General features: G+C 40.4%; 1 protein-coding gene across 1 annotated transcript in view; it reads left to right on the top strand.

Annotated features, from left to right (window-relative positions):
- Positions 1 to 17,991, top strand: part of DOK7 (docking protein 7) — a 94,113-nt gene extending 76,122 nt beyond the window's left edge. Inside the window, exons 7-10 of the mRNA XM_077814666.1 lie at positions 2,177 to 2,242; positions 3,304 to 3,375; positions 7,138 to 7,290; positions 17,855 to 17,991. Coding sequence (XP_077670792.1) covers positions 2,177 to 2,242; positions 3,304 to 3,375; positions 7,138 to 7,290; positions 17,855 to 17,991 — 428 coding nt within the window. The remainder of the gene's footprint in view (positions 1 to 2,176; positions 2,243 to 3,303; positions 3,376 to 7,137; positions 7,291 to 17,854) is intronic.
- The last annotated feature ends 691 nt before the right edge of the window (positions 17,992 to 18,682 follow it).

Below are 18,682 nucleotides of genomic sequence, written 5' to 3'. Positions count from 1 at the left end.
CATTTGCTGCATTATGTATGCTTGTGTCCGTAACAAAGAACAGGACATACCATATGTGTGGTTCTAAAGAAGCAGGGGGACATCACATCCTGTCTCAACAGACAATGTATTTATTTTAATGTTCTCCATTAGCACAAGTAGATGTAATATGGAGTTCAAAGCCACATGAAAAGACTTCACATGAAATTCCAAACATAAGTACGTCAGTCACCAGATTATGCCCAGTGGGTAACATCAACCTGACCATAAATGGATTCAAATATTTAATTTTAATTGTTTATTTTCTCTCTTTGGTTTTTTTTTTTACAAATGTCAGGGCAGATTCTCTTCTTCCACAACTCATAGAATGTTGCTTAAAAATCCACCTGCCCTCCTGGATGAATCCTATTGAATTGCACTGAGTTCCTGATTAAACTCACTCAGCTCAGTTTTGTGATGAACAGGAAAATGAAACTTATTACAATGCAGTTAAGAAACATCTGTGTCTGTCTCTCCTAAAAAGTTGAAACTGTCATTTGCATAAAGTTTATTACGTCTCAAAGACGCACAGAGGGGCACATTATAGCCTCTGGGAAGCTAGAGGAGGAAAAAGAAAACCAATCACAATGAAAACATAGCTGGTCATTACCAGGAGGCCAGATTGTGAAACACTTTTTCACTCTAAGGAACATTTACTCATGTGAGTATTTCCATTGAAACCAATGTGACTGAGTGAATAAGTGCTCACCGGGGTGTATAAGAGCTCTATAAACTGGCCCCATTTGAGGGGTTTTTTTTGTTTTTGTTTTTAAATCCAGTTCCTCAGTATTAGATACTTTTTAAAATGTGTGTTGTGTCCTCTGGTTATAGAGTACATACTTTTGTGTGCACAAGTACTGTAATGCTGAGATTTTTGTCCAGCTGTGTACTTGTGAAGTATTTGTTTACCGCCCTCTAATCTGTATTCATATTTGACTTAAATCATCTTTGTGTTGCTTCGATTTAGCATGATTCCTTGGTTATTCAGCTTTGTTTGACAGTTCAATATTGAGAGCCTGTTTATTTTATATAATTTCTTCAAGGTGAGGGTAAGATATGCTTGGCTATTTTTAAACTGTGTCTCCGAAACTCAGTCACTCACCTCTTCAAGGAATCTTCATAATTTTAGGAGGTGATGGTAATTCTACACCAGGTACCAAATGCAGTCTCCTTCTGCCAAACAGCACACAGCGCAGCTGTTCTGTCACCAGTAGTGTGGTATTAAAAAAAGACAATAAAGGGCATAGTCCCCCACCCTTACTTAAACTGAGTAGCACTTACACACACAACGAGCCCCACTGGGATTCTTTGTGTAAGTGCAACTCATCATGAGTAATGGTGCCCACAATTAAAAGTGACTCTGTTCTAAATTGCCTAAATAGATGTCATAATAACAGTCTTAACAGGTTATATAACTTGGAAATGGTATAAATCTGATGTATATTTCTACATCTGTACCATACTGAGCAATTCTGGATTGATGGAGAGATGGTCTGGATAATCTACTTTTCATGTTATCTCAGACTCCTGTGATTAAATCAGACAGTAAAGCTCTGAACAATGTTTCATCGGCTCAAGCGAGGGCTGGATCCAAACCCACTGAAGTCAAAGCCTGGCCCTTCCCCACTCTATTTGTTGCTTATTCATTGCATCATGCCTACAATTCGATTGTTTTGGATCAGGTCTGATGAGACATTAATTACAGCACCAAGTTTTGTGGCTAAACTATTCCAAAACCACAGTTAGGGTTGCAGCAGCAGCAATTCACAACTGAAACTTTGGGGGTGATTCTGTCCCTCTTACCCACACTAGGTAGTAGTACCTTACTCTGTGAATAGGCCCATTGATTGGGTGAGTAGGGATGGCAGCTTCTGGCCAGTGGAAACTTTTTGGGGGGATTCTTTGTTCCAAAGAAACAACACAGAAGAATTAATTTATATAACAACAATTACAAGATGAGGATTTCAATGAACTGAAAAAGGGAGCTATTGGAACAAAGACCTCCAATGACAAAAGCAATCTTTTGTTTCTTACCAATGATTTCTTTTTCCAGGGTAATTTATTTGGAAACATTGACTGTGAATGCGTGGGCACAACAGACAGCTAATCCTAACGAAGGATAGTTTGTATTAATGTGCAGATTTCTCTTTAAAAACAGGTGCTTCTTCTGTCATGGCAGCTTCTGGATCTCTGAAAATACCCAAAGGGCACACTCTGCAAGCTGGTAAGTATAGTGAGTTAAAGGGGGGTGGTGTGTACATAAAAGTGTGTAACTTTTCCCATAAAATAAAATATTTTAAAAAGTGATATTTAATAGTGATATTTTCCTCTGTCTTATGGCTTATTTTTCCATTCAATTTGTAGATGAATTAATATTTTGTTAGAAATGGCATTGACAGATGGGATAAGTTTAGAAAAGGGAGTGACAGGTGGGATGTGTGCCAAAGCACAGGCACTAATCCTATTCATGTCAGTGAAATGCTGCCAATATTTTAACAAGGGGCTCCCACAAACATTTTCCACCTTAGCCTGTGATAAATCCTATATACTGGCGGTGAGGGCCTTTTAAAATATACGTCACCGTAAAAACGAAGGAGGGAGGAGACAAACAAGGGCAAACAAGCACATTAAGCTGGAATATGTGTAGATGAAAACCTAATGCAAGTATATTGATAGTATAGTATTGCCTTCCTTTTACATAATTTTGATTGGGATGGTGTGTGATTCTGTAGAGGTAGCTGGGGGTATTCTCCCTGGGGTATGTTTTGTAAACACTTGTGATGTGGTGCAACGTGGTCCATTCCAAAGATGACAAATTTCCTGTCAGCAAGCAGAATCATCTCTGGGAGGGATGGCTTAAGCAATTTCCAGGGAAGAGGCGAACTCCATCCCAGTCGGGAAAATCATCCCGCCATTCTGGTGATGGAACTTTAATCAGGGCCTTCCAGGAGCTCCCAAGATCAACCTCCCACCCCTCACTGAAACCTACACTCAAGGCTCGATATTACTCCTACTGCAGTTTATGGTAAAATGCACATTTACGCCAACAGCTCTCAGTTGAGAAGTTTTAAAACTGTGTTAATGTTTATTCCTTGCAGTTGTTCTCATTAGAAAATATGAATGTCTTCTACTTGGCCTGTATTTAGCTCTTCAATTGGTTTTTAGCATTGTTATTTAGATTATGTGTCTAGAAACTACAAGAAAGCAATTGTATACATTATCGTCACCATCCAATTTACTAGCTACAGTGGGACCAAATATGTTGGAAATTTTTCAATGTTCTAGGTCCTAAAGGTGGTTTTGGGTTCATGGCACCACCTGCAGAACTTGGAACTTCTACTGGCCCTGAAGAACCTGGTGAGTAAACAGAACGGCAACCAATTACATCAGAAGGTAGAAGAAAAGGAGGACTTGTGGCACCTTAGAGACTAACAAATTTATTTGAGCATAAGCTTTCGTGAGCTACAGCTCACTTCATCGGATGCATTCAGTGGAAAATACAGTGGGGAGATTTACATACATAGAGAACATAAAACAATGGGTGTTACCATACACACTGTAATGAGAGTGATCACTTAAGATGAGCTATTACCGCAGGAGAGCGGCGCGGTGAGGGGGTGGGGACCTTTTGTAGTGATAATCAAGGTGGGCCATTTCCAGCAGTTGACAAGAATGTCTGAGGAACAGTGGGGGGTGGGGTGCGGGGAAATAAACAAGGGGAAATAGTTTTACTTTGTGTAATGACACATCCACTCCCAGTCTCTGTTCAAGCCGAAGTTAATTGTATCCAGTTTGCAAATTAATTCCAATTCAGCAGTCTCTCATTGGAGTCTGTTTTTGAAGTTGTTTTGTTGAAGAATTACAACTTTTAGGTCTGTAATGGAATGACCAAAGAGATTGAAGAGTTCTCCAACTGGTTTTTGAATGTTATAATTCTTGACATCTGATTTGTGTCCATTTATTCTTTTACATAGAGACCGTCCAGTTTGGCCAATGTACATGGCAGAGGGGCATTGCTGGCACATGATGGCATATATCACATTGGTAGATGTGCAGGTGAACGAGCCTCTGATAGTGTGGCTGATGTGATTAGGCCCTGCGATGGTGTCCCCTGAATAGATATGTAGACACAGTTGGCAACGGGCTTTGTTGCAAGGATAGGTTCCTGGGTTAGTGGTTCTGTTGTGTGGTTTGCGGTTGCTGGTGAGTATTTGCTTCAGGTTGGGGGGCTGTCTGTAAGCAAGGACTGGCACAAGAACAAATCCACACAGACACACCCATGGAACCCCAACCTGGGGTATTCTATCTGCTACCCAAAATCCATAAAACTGGAAATCCTGGACGCCCCATCATCTCAGGCATTGGCACCCTGACAGCAGAATTGTCTGGCTATGTAGACTCCCTCCTCAGGCCCTATGCTATCAGCACTCCCAGCTATCTTCGAGACACCACTGACTTCCTGAGGAAACTACAATCCATCAGTGATCTTCCTGAAAACACCATCGTGGCCACTATGGATGCAGAAGCCCTCTACACCAACATTCCACACAAAGATGGACTACAAGCCGTCAGGAACAGTATCCCCGATAATGTCACGGTAAACCTGGTGGCTGAGCTTTGTGACTTTGTCCTTACCCATAACTATTTCATATTTGGGGTCAATGTATACCTTCAAATCAGCGGCACTGCTATGGGTACCCACATCGCCCCACAGTATGCCAACATTTTTATGGCTGACTTAAAATGTTGGCATACTGGGCAAAATGTTGGCATACTGGGCTGGGACCTGGAGTAGAGGGTGGGCCCAGGTTCCCCCAAATCCTCCCAACTCCTGGTCAGACACAGGAGGAATCAACCTGGACTGTGGGTTCAGAAAAACGGCCAAGCTGAGGGCTGCCGTGAAGCTCCAAGGAGAGCAAATCCACAAATAAGCGCAAGACCCACCAAGGTAGAGCAGGAACTTTGTCACAGTCATTACACAAAGTAAAACTATTTCCCCTTGTTTATTTCCCCCTCCCTCCACCTCCCCACTGTTCCTCAGGCATTCTTGTCAACTACTGGAAATAGCCCACTTTGATTATCACTACAAAAGGTTTTTTCCCCCCTGCTCTCCTGCTGGTAATAGTTCACCTTAAGTGATCACTCTCGTTACAGTGCGTATGGTAACACCCATTGTTTCATGTTCTCTATGTATATAAATCTCCCCACTGTATTTTCCACTGTATGCATCTGATGAAGTGAGCTGTAGCTCACGAAAGCTTATGCTCAAATAAATTTGTTAGTCTCTAAGGTGCCACAAGTACTCCTTTTCTTTTGCGAATACAGACTAACACGGCTGCTACTCTGAAACCTATCAGAAGGTAGTAAATTCACTTAAATATGTCTACACTTTAAAGAAGAATCCTTCTTTCTACCTAGCTATCACCTTTGAGGAGGGTGGTTTTACTATAGTGATGGAAAAACCCTTTCCATCACTTTTGTAAGTGTCTACACTAGAGCAGCGTAGCTGTGGCTGTTCCACTGTAATGTTTGTAGTATAGACACACGCTGAGGATGGTGTCTGTTATATTTCATGGCATACAAACAGAGAAGTTAGATAAAAACATAAAGTATTCTTGCTGGAATGTTGCAACATATACTTTCTTATCATTCAGAATGATAACATACAAGAACCCCAAAACAGAGAGCAGCAAAGCATGCTGCTCTCTAAAACAGAGAAGCACAGTTCATCCTTCCTTACTGTAGGCTATCTGTTGGAAGACTGACTCTGATCATATGCTCCACTACAGAACCCCCTGCCTGCAAGCAGCACCAGGAAAATGTCTGAGAATGTAATGTGATAAATCACAATTTTAACACAATTTTCATTACACCACAATGTCTGCAAAGGGATCAGAAACATGGTAACAGCAAGAGAAAAGTTTATGCCAAAATACTGCCCAGAAGTCTCAGTAAATCATATCATTCATGCCATTCCCCCTCCGCGCCCTGAAAACCATCCCATCTTCCCCCTTTCTGTGTGATTGTTGACTACACCATTCTTCCTGTCTCCATAACTTGCAGTCTTGGTTGCAGAATCTCTAATTCTTCTTTCTTTCTCCTCTCACATCCAGGCAATTGCCAAATCTTGCCAATTCTTCTCCCACAGTATCTTCAGAATTCAAATGTTCCTCATGGTCTGTTCATGTCCAACATATATCTCCCACCCTGGCTACGTGAAACTCCTATTCCTTAGCCCCCTCATCTTCCATCTCCAGTTAATTCAGAAAGCTGCTACCAAAATCATCTTCCTTTCACGTTGCTCTGACCATCTACCCCACTTTCTAGAATTTCTTTGCTGTTTTCTTCTCTTCATATATATTGTTATCACTTTTTGACCCAAGTGGTTAGCCAATTTTCCGGATCAAGTGGTTTGGTTTTGTTAGTAGGAGAAAATGGTGATGGAGTCAGGTATTTCTTTGATGCACTCCCGTTTATTTACAAATAATGTAATAAGTCCAGTTTACTGAACACAGTAGAAATCCATAACAGGAGACAGTTTCTTTGCTCACAGTTGTAAGGCTCTTTTAGCCAGTCGTTTACCCTAAAGCTCTCCCTTTAGCTTTTTTTCTCAGGGTTACGCTACCAGTGTTTCTCTGGCTGTGTCTGGGGCTTCTGTGCTCCTTCTCTGTGCTTTTCTGCTGTTGCATTGGTGGTAAAGTATCACTCTCTATAGAACCCCTTGGGCCAACTAGTTCAGCTTCTACTCCAGGTGGGTCATGTACCTGTGCTTTGGATGTGGCTTCTACTGTTTTAGCTGTTTGGTTCCATGAAGGAGCTTGTTTGTTTGTTACATTTATTCTAAATGAAGTGCAGTGGTTAGCTACACCAACCAGCTTCAAAGAGGTTTTCTCCAACCTTCCAACATAACATATATATGAACAGTTCAAGATTCTCCTCAGCTCCAGCCTGATCAGGTCCACAGTTACGTACATGAATGCTTTAGGGTGCAGATCCCTTGTGTCTTTTTTCTACTGAGCATTTCCATATAGAACTTTTGAAGGAAATGTTTGCTTTTATTAAATGGATTATTAGTAGTTATGAACTTCAGTCATAATTGTACTATGTTAATTTTTTTAGGAGGGGCAGTAGGTTATTCAACAGATCTACCTGTGTCTGATCGACCGCACAGTGAGACAACAATCTATGTTAATATTCCTGTCACTCCTACATCGAAGAAACAGCTCCACTACATGGAACTGGAGCTTCAAGAACCTAGCACAGGCATAAGAGGTAAGGGCCTTTAAGTGGGCTATTACTACTACTAAATGATAACAAATGTAAACTGTGTGTGCATCCAGAGGGAGGTCCTGTACTCATGGCCGCCAGCTGCTTCTGCTGGGGTCTGCCCGCAACTGTCAACATTTAGAAACATTTTATTAGGGACTGTCCTGCTAAGCTCAGGCTCTGGAGGCTGCTATGTCTCCAGCTCTTGCAGGGTTGTCCTTGCCTTTTATATAATTTTTTAGGACTTATATAGCATGCAATTGTCAAAAGCCTTTTGGGGGTTAGGTCAGGGTTATCCTCTCCATTATACAGATGTGGAAAGTGAGTCACATAGGCCAGATCCACAAAGGTATTAACCACCATTGATTTAAATGGAAATTAGCAGCTAAATACCTTTGTGGATCTGGGCCTAACCACATTTTTCAAATGTAGGTGTATAAAGTTAAACAACTAAGCCCATATTTAGGCACCTACGTAAAAGTAGCCTTATTTTGAGATGCACTGAGCACCCGCAGCTCTGTAGGGCTGCAGGGGCTCATCACCTATGGATTTAGATGTCTCTGGCAGGCAAAAAAGGCCACACCCATGAAATTCATAAAACAGAAAAAAGTTAACCCTATCAGAATACCTCCTCAACGTGCCAAACCAGGCCACACAGGGCCTCCACAGTCTTTCATCTAGAAACTGGTGTTGGTGCTTCTCAGAGATGCAAGCCCCAAAAAGGCCCTACTGAGCTTTTGTGCCTACCTGATTCTGGGCTGCTCTGGTATCTAGCACTGTCCTGGCCTAATTTAGGTAGCTCAGGTCCACTGCACTCCTCTCCTGCCAGGCACAGATTCCTCTGCTGCAGCGATGTTGGTAGGGCCTCCCAGAGTAGTGGGTCTTGGCATTAGGGTGCCATTAAGATGAATGGGACTTCAGCCCTTTCAGAGCAAATGTTTCAGGTTGTCTGCAGACTCAGGCAGATATCATTTAATTGCCTGTACTTGATTCATAGTTTCAAGGTTTTCTTCATGTCTATGAGGTTTAGAGACTTGCCTTTTTAAATAAACAAAAGTTAAGAACCTGATATAATTTCATGACTCCAGGAACTGGGGCCTGAGGCATGGACCTATAGGACTTAGTTCTGCAAGATGCTGAATACTCTGGTATGATCCATAAGAATACCCACAGTAGGTCAGACAAATGGTCCATCTAGCACAGTATCCTGTCTTCCGACAGTGGCCTGTGCCAGATGTTTCAGAGGGAATGAAGAGAACAAGGCAATTTATTGAGTGATCCATCCCCTGTTATCCAGTCCCAGCTTCTGGCAATCAGATGTTTAGGGACACCCAGAGCATGGGGCTGCATCTCTGACCATCTTTGCTAATAGCTGTTGATGGACCTATCCTCCATGAACTTACCTCATTCTTTTTTTGAACCCAGTTATACTTTTTGTCTTCATAGCATCCCCTGACAATGAGTTCCACAGGTTAATTGTGTGTTGTGTGAAGAAGTACTTGCTTACATTTGTTTTAAACCTGCTGCCTATATATTTCATTATGCGACCTCTGGTTATTGTATTAGGTGAAGGGGTAAATAACACTTCCCTATTTATTTTCTCCACACCATTCATGATTTTATAACCTCAGTTGTCTCTTTTCTAAGCTTAACAGACCCAGTCATTTTAATCGCTTCTCATATGGAAGTTCTTCCATACCCCTAATCATTTTTGTTCCCTTTCTCTGTACTTTTACGAATTCTAATATCCAGCAAAGCACCTGAGTATGTGCTTAATTTTAAGCACATGTATAGTCCCATTGACCAGTGGGATTACTCACATGCTTAAAAGTAAACATGTGCTTAAGTGCTTTGCTAGATCAGAGGACCATATACCTTAATATGGCTCTGGGCTACTCAGCCCCTTACAGGATTAACCCTTTGGCACCTGAGAATAAATCATAAACACCATACATGGAGATATGGAAGATTAATTCCCCATTCAGATAAATTCCAGTGAGAATTTTGCATTTAATTCCTTCTACTCAGGACCGACAATTTTCCCTATAAGATCTTCAAGTATTGAAATTCTAAGCAATTTTCTGTATGTGTTTTTTAAATCTAGTTTTGATTAAACAGGTTTATAACTTTTAAGTGTTACCACTGTTTCTCCATGCCTATCTAAGGTACTAATCTGGCCCCTATCACTGTATAGTATCTGAGCACCTCACAATCATTAATGTAGTTGTCTTCACAACAGAACTGTGAGGTGCTAATACTGCCATTGGGGGGGGGGGGGGGGGGGAATGAGGCACAGAGGTCTAGATCTACAAAAGGACTTAGGCCCAAATCCTCAAAGGTATTTAACTCCCATTGAAATCAATGGGTGCTAGGCACCTAAATACCTTTCAGGATCTGGCTTTGCATCATTTAACTACCCTGCCACACAGTGGATATCTCAGCCCTGAGTTATGTGCCCAGGCTCCATTTACAATGAATGGTGAGAGTTCAGTGCCTAAGAATGAGATTCACAGAAGCCAGCACTCTGAGTGGGGAGCAGCCTAAAGTAGCCAGTAAGAAATGCTGAGGAGAGGGGCATTACCTAAAGCCCCACCCCAGAAAGCTAGTTAAGAACCAAACTCCGGGAGATGTCTCTGTCCACTTGGGACTCTCAACTATGAGCCCTCCCCTGAAGTTAGGTACCTAAAGTCAGATCAACCCATTCTTGGAAGTAAACAAAGGTGAGGTGACTCCCCTTTGTGCCCAATGCTAGAGCTCTCACCTGGGATGTGGGAGACCCAGGTCCAAATCCCCACTCTGTCTGATTTAGAGCAGTGGCTTAAAGACAGTCTCCTACCTAACCACGAGGCTATTGGGTATTCACAAGTGGCTCTTTCTCAGTCTCTCCTGTTGATGCTGTTCAGCTTCGTATAAATAAAATATTCATTGAAGCAAGGACTGGAACCTGGTGTCGTTCCTCCCAGATGAGCGCCCTAACCACCAGACTATAGAGCTGTTCTTGCTCTCTACTTACTTAGCCATCTAAGCCTCCGTGAGTCAGGGAGCCCCTCTGTGCCAACTGGCAGAGGGCACACCATTCCATAACTCACAACAGGCCTGACACACTCATTGCCCCAACAGTGTTGTCATAATCTATATCTAAAAGGTATCAGGTAAGGTATCGTATGCAAACCGGTAACACTCTAGTCGTTAAGATTATTGTGTGATGTATGTATGGGTGATGCATAAAGAATTAAAAGATGTGTGCTGGAAATACAGTGTTAAAAGGTGTTTTGCAAACAGGGCATAAACCCAGCCTGTCCCAGACAAAGGAATGTTGTTTTGCCTCTTTTCCTGTGTCTCCAATGTAAACTGAGCCACGTAATACCTCAGGGGACAATGAAAAGTATATCTACATATAAGGTAAACAAAGCCATCAAGCTAAATTTGTGCTGGGAGGGGAAGACCACTTAATGTTCATGATATGGGATGGAGCCTGCACTCTGCTCTTGAAACAGACACAATAGATTTTAGAAAATATAAGCAGAAACACAATGCCATTTTGGCATCCATCACCTAGGGGCCAAAGGGGGAGCAGTGCCCTTTGAGCTGATGAAAAATGGATCGTCTTGGATCCAGCTGAAACTGACTATAGGTGAGAAACCTACATAGACAAAGATTGTCACTGGATGAAATCAGGGTGGATAAAAATCAATGATTTAAAAAAAAATCAGATTTTTTAAATTTAAATAGGATTTTTTTTATAAAATGCTTTTTGAGGAAAAAACCTATCTAAAGATAGCTTTGAGCTATAATGTATCTTAATTAAAAATATCTCATCATGGAATAGGGATTATAAATTCTAATTCTATAGTATGAGACCATATATTCATGTAATGTTTAAGAAAAGATTTGTAAATGAGTTCCAATAGTTCATGGATTAGGGACCCAATCTTATGGGGTTCCAGGAGCTTCTGTATAGATTATTTAGGTTAATCTTTCTATCTACCCAATGGGACTCAATGCTCAGTCTGGAAGATACCATCAGAGATGCTTAGTTTTGCAGTTCTCAAACTGTGGATTTGTGTTTCCACGGATAACATGCTTGTTAACAGCAAAAATGTTTTAAAATAAATAAATAAAATATATAGAGGTGAGAAATAACAGACCTCAACCCTATTGTCCCTCTGCAAATTTGTGTACCTGACCTCTCTCTAAAAGTGCAAAGTTTCAAAAAGTTCAGTGAGTAGAAGATTGTTGGGGCAGAATAGATCTGGACAAGGAGAAGAAGTCTGGAGATAAATGTGAGAAGGGAGGGACAGGCAGTAGAAACAAAAGTGAAACTATTTGAGCAGCATATTCCAGAAGTCTTGAGGTCTTTCCAAGTGTAGCCTTCATTGATTTGAGATCTACCATACCATTCTCTCACAAGAAGGGAAAACCTATAATGGCAGCAGTCCGTAAAAGAAACCCAGTTTGGGAATATTTTAATGAAGTTCCTCTACCTGTAGGTAAGACAGGCATGCATCCAAAATACAAAAAGTGCAACAAAGAAATGCAAGGCCTGGTTGCACGAATGAAACAACATCATGAGAAGTGTTCCTTCTCAGGAGGAAGCTGTGTTGAAGATGATGAAAGGAACATGTCTGAACATGTAGGATCTTCAGGTTGGTAAACTTTTTTATTTAATATTTCTTTCTTAAGGACTGCCTGTCTTCCTTCTGGACTATTCTTGAATTCTCATGTTTGAGCAAAAAATATAGTTGTTACTCTATGGTACTATCATTTTAGACACAGTTGTGATAAAAAATAAATAGCTGAAATAGGCAGATCTTCCTCCTTTTACAATTTCACCTTTAAAGCAGTACTGAGTATCAATGAATGCAATGAGTAATACTAAATGAGCAGTATGGTAATAATAATTAAATAACTGCATTGACTTATTTTGTTTAGGAGAATCCATCCTCAACATACAGGATTCTGAAGACTATCCACCTTCAAGATCACCATCATTTTCTATAGTTTCAAAGTTATCTGCCAATGATAGTGTTCAGTCACATCATGTATGTCACATAGCCACAGTATATCACCTGTAGCAAAAAGAAGAAAAAGCCTCCATTATCCAGAAACAACAATAAATAAGTTTGTGATAAGAACCAGCAGATTACAAAAAGAGGTAATTGATGAAAAAATTGCCTGGTTTGTTTATGCAACAAACTGTCCTTTCCATATGATTGAGAACCCACACTTCATTAACATGGTTCAGTCATTAAGACCAGTCCCAAGCTAATAACATATGGTTGCAGTGCTCATTTGCTACACCTCCTAGCCAAAGACTTCAGTGTTCCAGAAATAAAAGCTAATGTTGTTGAAATTGCAAAATACTTCCGTAACAACCATTTAGCAGCAGCTGCTCTGAAAAAAGTGGGAGGACCCAAGATAACTCTCCCACAAGACGTGCGATGGAACTCAGGAGTGGACTGTTTTGAGCTCTATATCAAGAACTGGCATAATCTGATGACAGTTTGTGAACAAAATCATGAAAAAATAGATGGCACTGTCACAGCCAAAGTTCTCACCATTGGACTTAAGAGAAATGTTGAACAAGTGCTGAGTACCCTGAAGCATATTTCTGTAGCCTTGAACAAAATGCAGGGAAATCGCTGTTTTATTGCTGACGCTGTTGAAATTTGGAAGGAACTGAGAGAGATCTTAAAAAGAGAAATATGCAATGACAGAGTTAAAAGCTTTAAAAAAAATGAATGGGACAAGCACTATCTCCAGTTCATTTTTTGCAAATATTCTCAATACCAGGGTCAAACCTTAACTGCTGAAGAGGAGGAGTCGGCTGTGACATGGACATCCAGCAATCACCCCTCCATAATGCCAACTATAAAAAACTTCAGAGCTAAGGGTGAACCATTCAAGAAATCTGTTTGCTGATGATGTTTTAAAGAAAGTCATACCAGTGAACTGGTGGAAGTCACTGAAGCACTTGGATTAAGAGACTGTTGAAGTGATAATCTCACTTTTAACAGCAGTAGCTTCTTCTGCCAGTGTAGGAAGAATATTTTCTTCCTTTGGACTAATTCATTCCAAATTGAGAAATGGTTTGGGACCTGAAAAAGCAGGAAAGCTTGTTTTTCTTTTCCAGATTATGAACCAACAGGAAAATGAAGGTGAAGACAACTGAGTTAGCTGCAGAAGCCAATATTTTAAGTTTCTCACATTGACCTGGCTGACATAGTCGATTTAATTTTTTTAAAAAATTATTTCATTTAACTATTTTAGTTAAAAACAATTTTAACTAAAACAAACCTGATTTTAAAAAACTTGAATGTTTAACTAAATTCAAAAATTTATATGCTTGTTTTGTTAAAATATTATATGTTTGCTGTTGAAGAAAAAAATCCAGAATACATAATGTTGTTGTTTTAATTAAATAAAACAATTTAAATGTCTGTCTGGTTGTGATCTCCTCCTAATACAGCATGGCAAGAAAACTCTCCAAATATTAATGATAAATCTGTTCAATTGGAGATAGTTCACCTCCCAATGACTTCATAAATATCTGCTTCAATTACCTTTGGTAAATGAAATAACCAAACAATCATTCATTTTTTGATATAGCTGTAAAACCAATCTGAGAAGTTTTCAAAATAAATCACTTTAAAAATGTATAGTGTGTACCTTCTAAAAATGAAACCTACATCTATCTCTGAGTTGTGAAGAATATGTATTAAGGTTATAACAACCAATAAGAATGCACTTTTATGTAGAAATCCATGATTAAATCGAGTCTTCCTGACTAGTAATTTAAATCATAGATTCATAGATATTAAGGTCAGAAGGGACCATTATGATCATCTAGTCTGACCTCCTGCACAACGCAGGTCACAGAATCTCACCCACCCACTCCTCTGATAAATCTCTCACCTATGTCTGATCTATTGAAGTCCTCAAATCATGGTTTAAAAACTTCAAGGAGCAGAGAATCCTCCAGCAAGTGACCTGTGCCCCAAGCTACAGAGGAAGGCGAAAAACCTCCAGGGCCTCTTCCAATCTGCCCTGGAGGAAAATTCCTTCCTGACCCCAAATATGGTGATCAGCTAAACCTTGAGCATATGGGCAAGATTCACCACCAGATACCCAGGAAAGAATTCTCTGTAGTAACTCAGATCCCACCCCATCTAACATCCCATCACAGGCCATTGGGCCTATTTACCATGAATATTTAAAGATCAATTAATTGCCAAAATCGTATTATCCCATCATACCATCTCCTCCATAAATTTATTGAGTTTAATCTTAAAGCTAGATAGATCTTTTGCCCCCACTGCTTCCCTTGGAAGGCTATTCCAAAACTTCACTCCTCTGATGGTTAGAAACCTTCGTCTAATTTAAAGTCTAAACTTCCTGGTGGCCAGTTTATATCCATTTGTTCTTGTGTCCACATTGGTACTGAACTTAAATAATTCCTCTCCCCCTCTGGTATTTATCCCTCTGATATATTTATAGAGAGCAATCATATCTCCCCTCAACCTCCTTTTGGGTAGGCTAAACAAGCCAAGCTCCTTGAGTCTCCTTTCACAAGACAAGTTTTCCATTCCTCGGATCATCCTAGTAGCCCTTCTCTGTACCTGTTCCAGTTTGAATTCATCCTTCTTAAACATGGGAGACCAGAACTGCACACAGTATTCCAGGTGAGGTCTCACCAGTGCCTTGTATAATGGTACTAAAACCTCCTTATCTCTACTGGAAATACCTCGCCTAATGCATCCCAAGACCGCATCAGCTTTTTTCACAGCCATATCACATTGGCGGCTCATAGTCATCCTGTGATCAACCAATACTCCAAGGTCCTTCTCCTCCTCCGTTACTTCTAATTGATGCATCCCCAGTTTATAACTAAAATTCTTGTTATTAATCCCTAAATGCATGACCTTACACTTCTCACTATTAAATTTCATCCTATTACTATTACTCCAGTTTACAAGGTCATCCAGATCTTCCTGTATGAGATCCCAGTCTCTCTCTAAATTGGCAATACCTCCCAGCTTTGTATCATCCGCAAACTTTATTAGCACACTCCCACTTTTTGTGCCAAGGTCAGTAATAAAAAGATTAAATAAGATTGGTCCCAAAACTGATCCCTGAGGAACTCCACTGGTAACCTCCCTCCAGCCTGACAGTTCACCTTTCAGTATGACCCGCTGTAGTCTCCCTGTTAACCAATTCCTTATCCACCTTTCAATGTTCATATTGATCCCCATCTTTTCCAATTTAACTAACAATTCCCCACGTGGCACCATATCAAATGCCTTACTGAAATCTAGGTAAATTACATCCACTGCGTTTCCTTTGTCTAAAAAATCTGTTACTTTCCCAAAAAAGGAGATCAGGTTGGTTTGACACGATCTACCTTTTGTAAAACCATGTTCTATTTTGTCCCATTTACCATTGACCTCAATGTACTTAACTACTTTTTCCTTCAAAATTTTTTCCAAGACCTTGCATACTACAGATGTCAAACTAACAGGCCTGTAGTTACCCGGATCACTTTTTTTCCCTTTCTTAAAAATAGGAACTGTGTTAGCAATTCTCCAATCATACAGTACAACCCCTGAGTTTACAGATTCATTAGAAATTCTTGCTAATGGGCTTTCAATTTCATGTGCCAATACCTTTAATATTCTTGGATGAAGATTAACTGGGCCCCCCGATTTAGTCCCATTAAACTGTTCGAGTTTCGCTTCTACCTCAAATGTGGTAATATCTACCTCCATAGCCTCATTCCCATTTGTCATGCTACCATTTTCCCTAAGATCCTCATTAGCCTTATTAAAGACTGAGGCAAAGTATTTGTTTAGATATTGGGCCATGCCTAGATTATCCTTAATCTCCACTCCATCCTCAGTGTTTAGCGGTCCCACTTCTTCTTTCTTTGTTTTCTTCTTATTTATATGGCTATAGAACCTTTTACTATTGGTTTTAATTCCCTTTGCAAGGTCCAACTCTACTTGACTTTTAGCCTGTCTCATTTTATCCCTACGTGTTCTGACCTCAATAAGGTAGCTTTCCTTGGTGATCCCTCCCATCTTCCACTCCCTGTATGCTTTCTGCTTTTTCTTAATCACCTCTCTGAGATGCTTGCTCATTCAGCTTGGTCTACAACTCCTGCCTATGAATTTTTTCCCCTTTCTTGGGATTCAGGCTTCCAATAGCTTCTGCAGCTTTGACTTAAAGTAATCCCAGGCCTCCTCTGCCTTTAGATCCATGAATTCTTCAGTCCAATCCACTTCCCTAACTAATTTCCTTAATTTTTGAAAGTCAGCCCATTTGAAATCAAAAACCCTAGTCACAGATTTATTTTTGTTTGTCCTTCCATTCAGTTTGAACTGAATTAGCTCATGATCACTTGAACCAAGATTGTCCCCTACAACCATTTCTTCTATGAGGTCCTCACTACTCGCCAAAATCAAATCTAAAATGGCATTCCCTCTAGTCAGTTCAGCAACTACTTGATGAAGGAATCCATCAGCTATCGCATTGAGGAAAATCTGAGCCCTATTATTATTACTAGCACTCGTCCTCCAGTCTATATCTGGGAAGTTAAAGTCTCCCATGATCACGCAGTTTCCATTAGTATTTACTTCATTAAAAACATTAAAGAGGGCTCTATCCACCTGTCTGAATCAAATCCACCTTGGCTGAAATTAAGTTTTAGCCACCAGAAACATGTTTTGTTTGTAACCATGTTTGTTTTCGATTCTTATATATTATCACTTAAGTATCTGTTAGTTAATAATAAACTTATTCTTGTTTTATTATAAAACCATCTCAGTGCAGTGTGTTTAAACTGAAGGGTGAAGTCTAAACTAACAGGCTGGTGTGTGCTCTGTGTCTCTTTGGAGTCAGTAAACCTAATAACTTCTGTGAGTATCCTGGGACAGAGGCTGGACAATGGGGGGGAGACGGTTTTGGGGAGATGTGGGACTGGAAGGGCTGTTGGTGTTGCCCTGCAACTAGGCTGGTGGAAGCCAGGGGGAGGCCACTGTGATGTGAACAGGCTGCTGGTGTCAGAGAACTGAGTCATAGCTGCACAGCACATGGTTACAAGGCAGGCAGTGACACGACCCCTTTCTGGTCTGGGTGAAGCCCCAAAACGTCACAGCCCCTTTCCTCTCGCTGCCATTTCAATTTTGGTTAGCTGAGCTGGCTCCCTACTCAGCTTTTTGGCTCTGAAAAATCCCTTTCTTAGGGGCTTAGCTGTCTCCATGCACAGGGGACAGCTACATGGAGCTTAGGTTACGTGGAGTCACCCAACGCAGGATTGAAAATTCCACTAGGTGGCCGGCTGCCTGGGGTGAGGCATTGCTCCTCTCAGTCAAGTGACATCTAAAACGTTTTAAAAATCCGTCTCTAACTTACTTACCCAACATCACAGAGGAAGTCTGTGGTAGACAGGAATTGAACCCAGGCCTTTCACAGCCCAGGCTAGTGAGTTAACCTCTCGATCAGCCTTTCCCAGAAATGCATGATATTATAGTTATATTTGTATATACAGTTGTATTTGTGTTTTTTTTTTCAGGGGGCGGATCAACCAAATATGCACAGATTGACATAGCAGCCACAGAGACAGCCCACAAAGTGGGAACTCAGCACGCTCAGTGCCGTGAGGAACGCCTGCAGGAACTTGAACACAAGAAGAAAGGATCCCAGGAGTGATCTGTTTGGGAAAGAGCTTTTTGCTCACTAACTTGGTACTAATTTAAATTTCAAATGATTCACATATTTATTATTTAAAATATCCTCTTACAAAAGCTGCCCTTGTTTATCATATTTATACCAGACTCATTCCAATATTCTAATTCCTAATTGGAAAACTGGTAGCATGGTGTGTGTTTTAAGCTTTGAGTGTATTGTCCAGACGTTCTCTTTTTTTTCCATATACAGTATATGTAAGTTACTGTTTTCTTTTTCTATAACTCAATAATCCTGGAAGAATGTGGTGCCATAGCCTAATGATTACTGATCAGAGGCATTGTATTTAAAGAACTTTGAATGTGTGCAAATAAGGATGTATGTTTGTGGGTGGGTGTGTATTCATACAGTATTGATCTGTGCAAATAGACATATTTGTATACATACACGTGAGTACATAAAAAACACAAAAAACATATTCAGATATTGTTAAGGATCTTACTTAAATTCCAAAGAAAGAAAATTCAGAATTTAAAACCTTTTTCTACTGGCATAATTTTGTCCAAATACAGGCTCACTTATGCACATGCTTAACTTTATATAGGTGTGTAGTCCTATTGAAGTTAATGGTCTACTCCTGTGCATCAAGTTATGCATATGTGTAAGTGTTTGCAGTGTTGGGCCATATTCATGACTGTCCAGTTGTGCCTGCAAA

Source organism: Eretmochelys imbricata, chromosome 4, assembly GCF_965152235.1.
Source record: "Eretmochelys imbricata isolate rEreImb1 chromosome 4, rEreImb1.hap1, whole genome shotgun sequence".
Classification (NCBI taxonomy): domain Eukaryota; kingdom Metazoa; phylum Chordata; order Testudines; family Cheloniidae; genus Eretmochelys; species Eretmochelys imbricata.
Note: the sequence above shows the minus strand (reverse complement) of the source record. Positions and strands in the feature narration are given on the sequence as shown.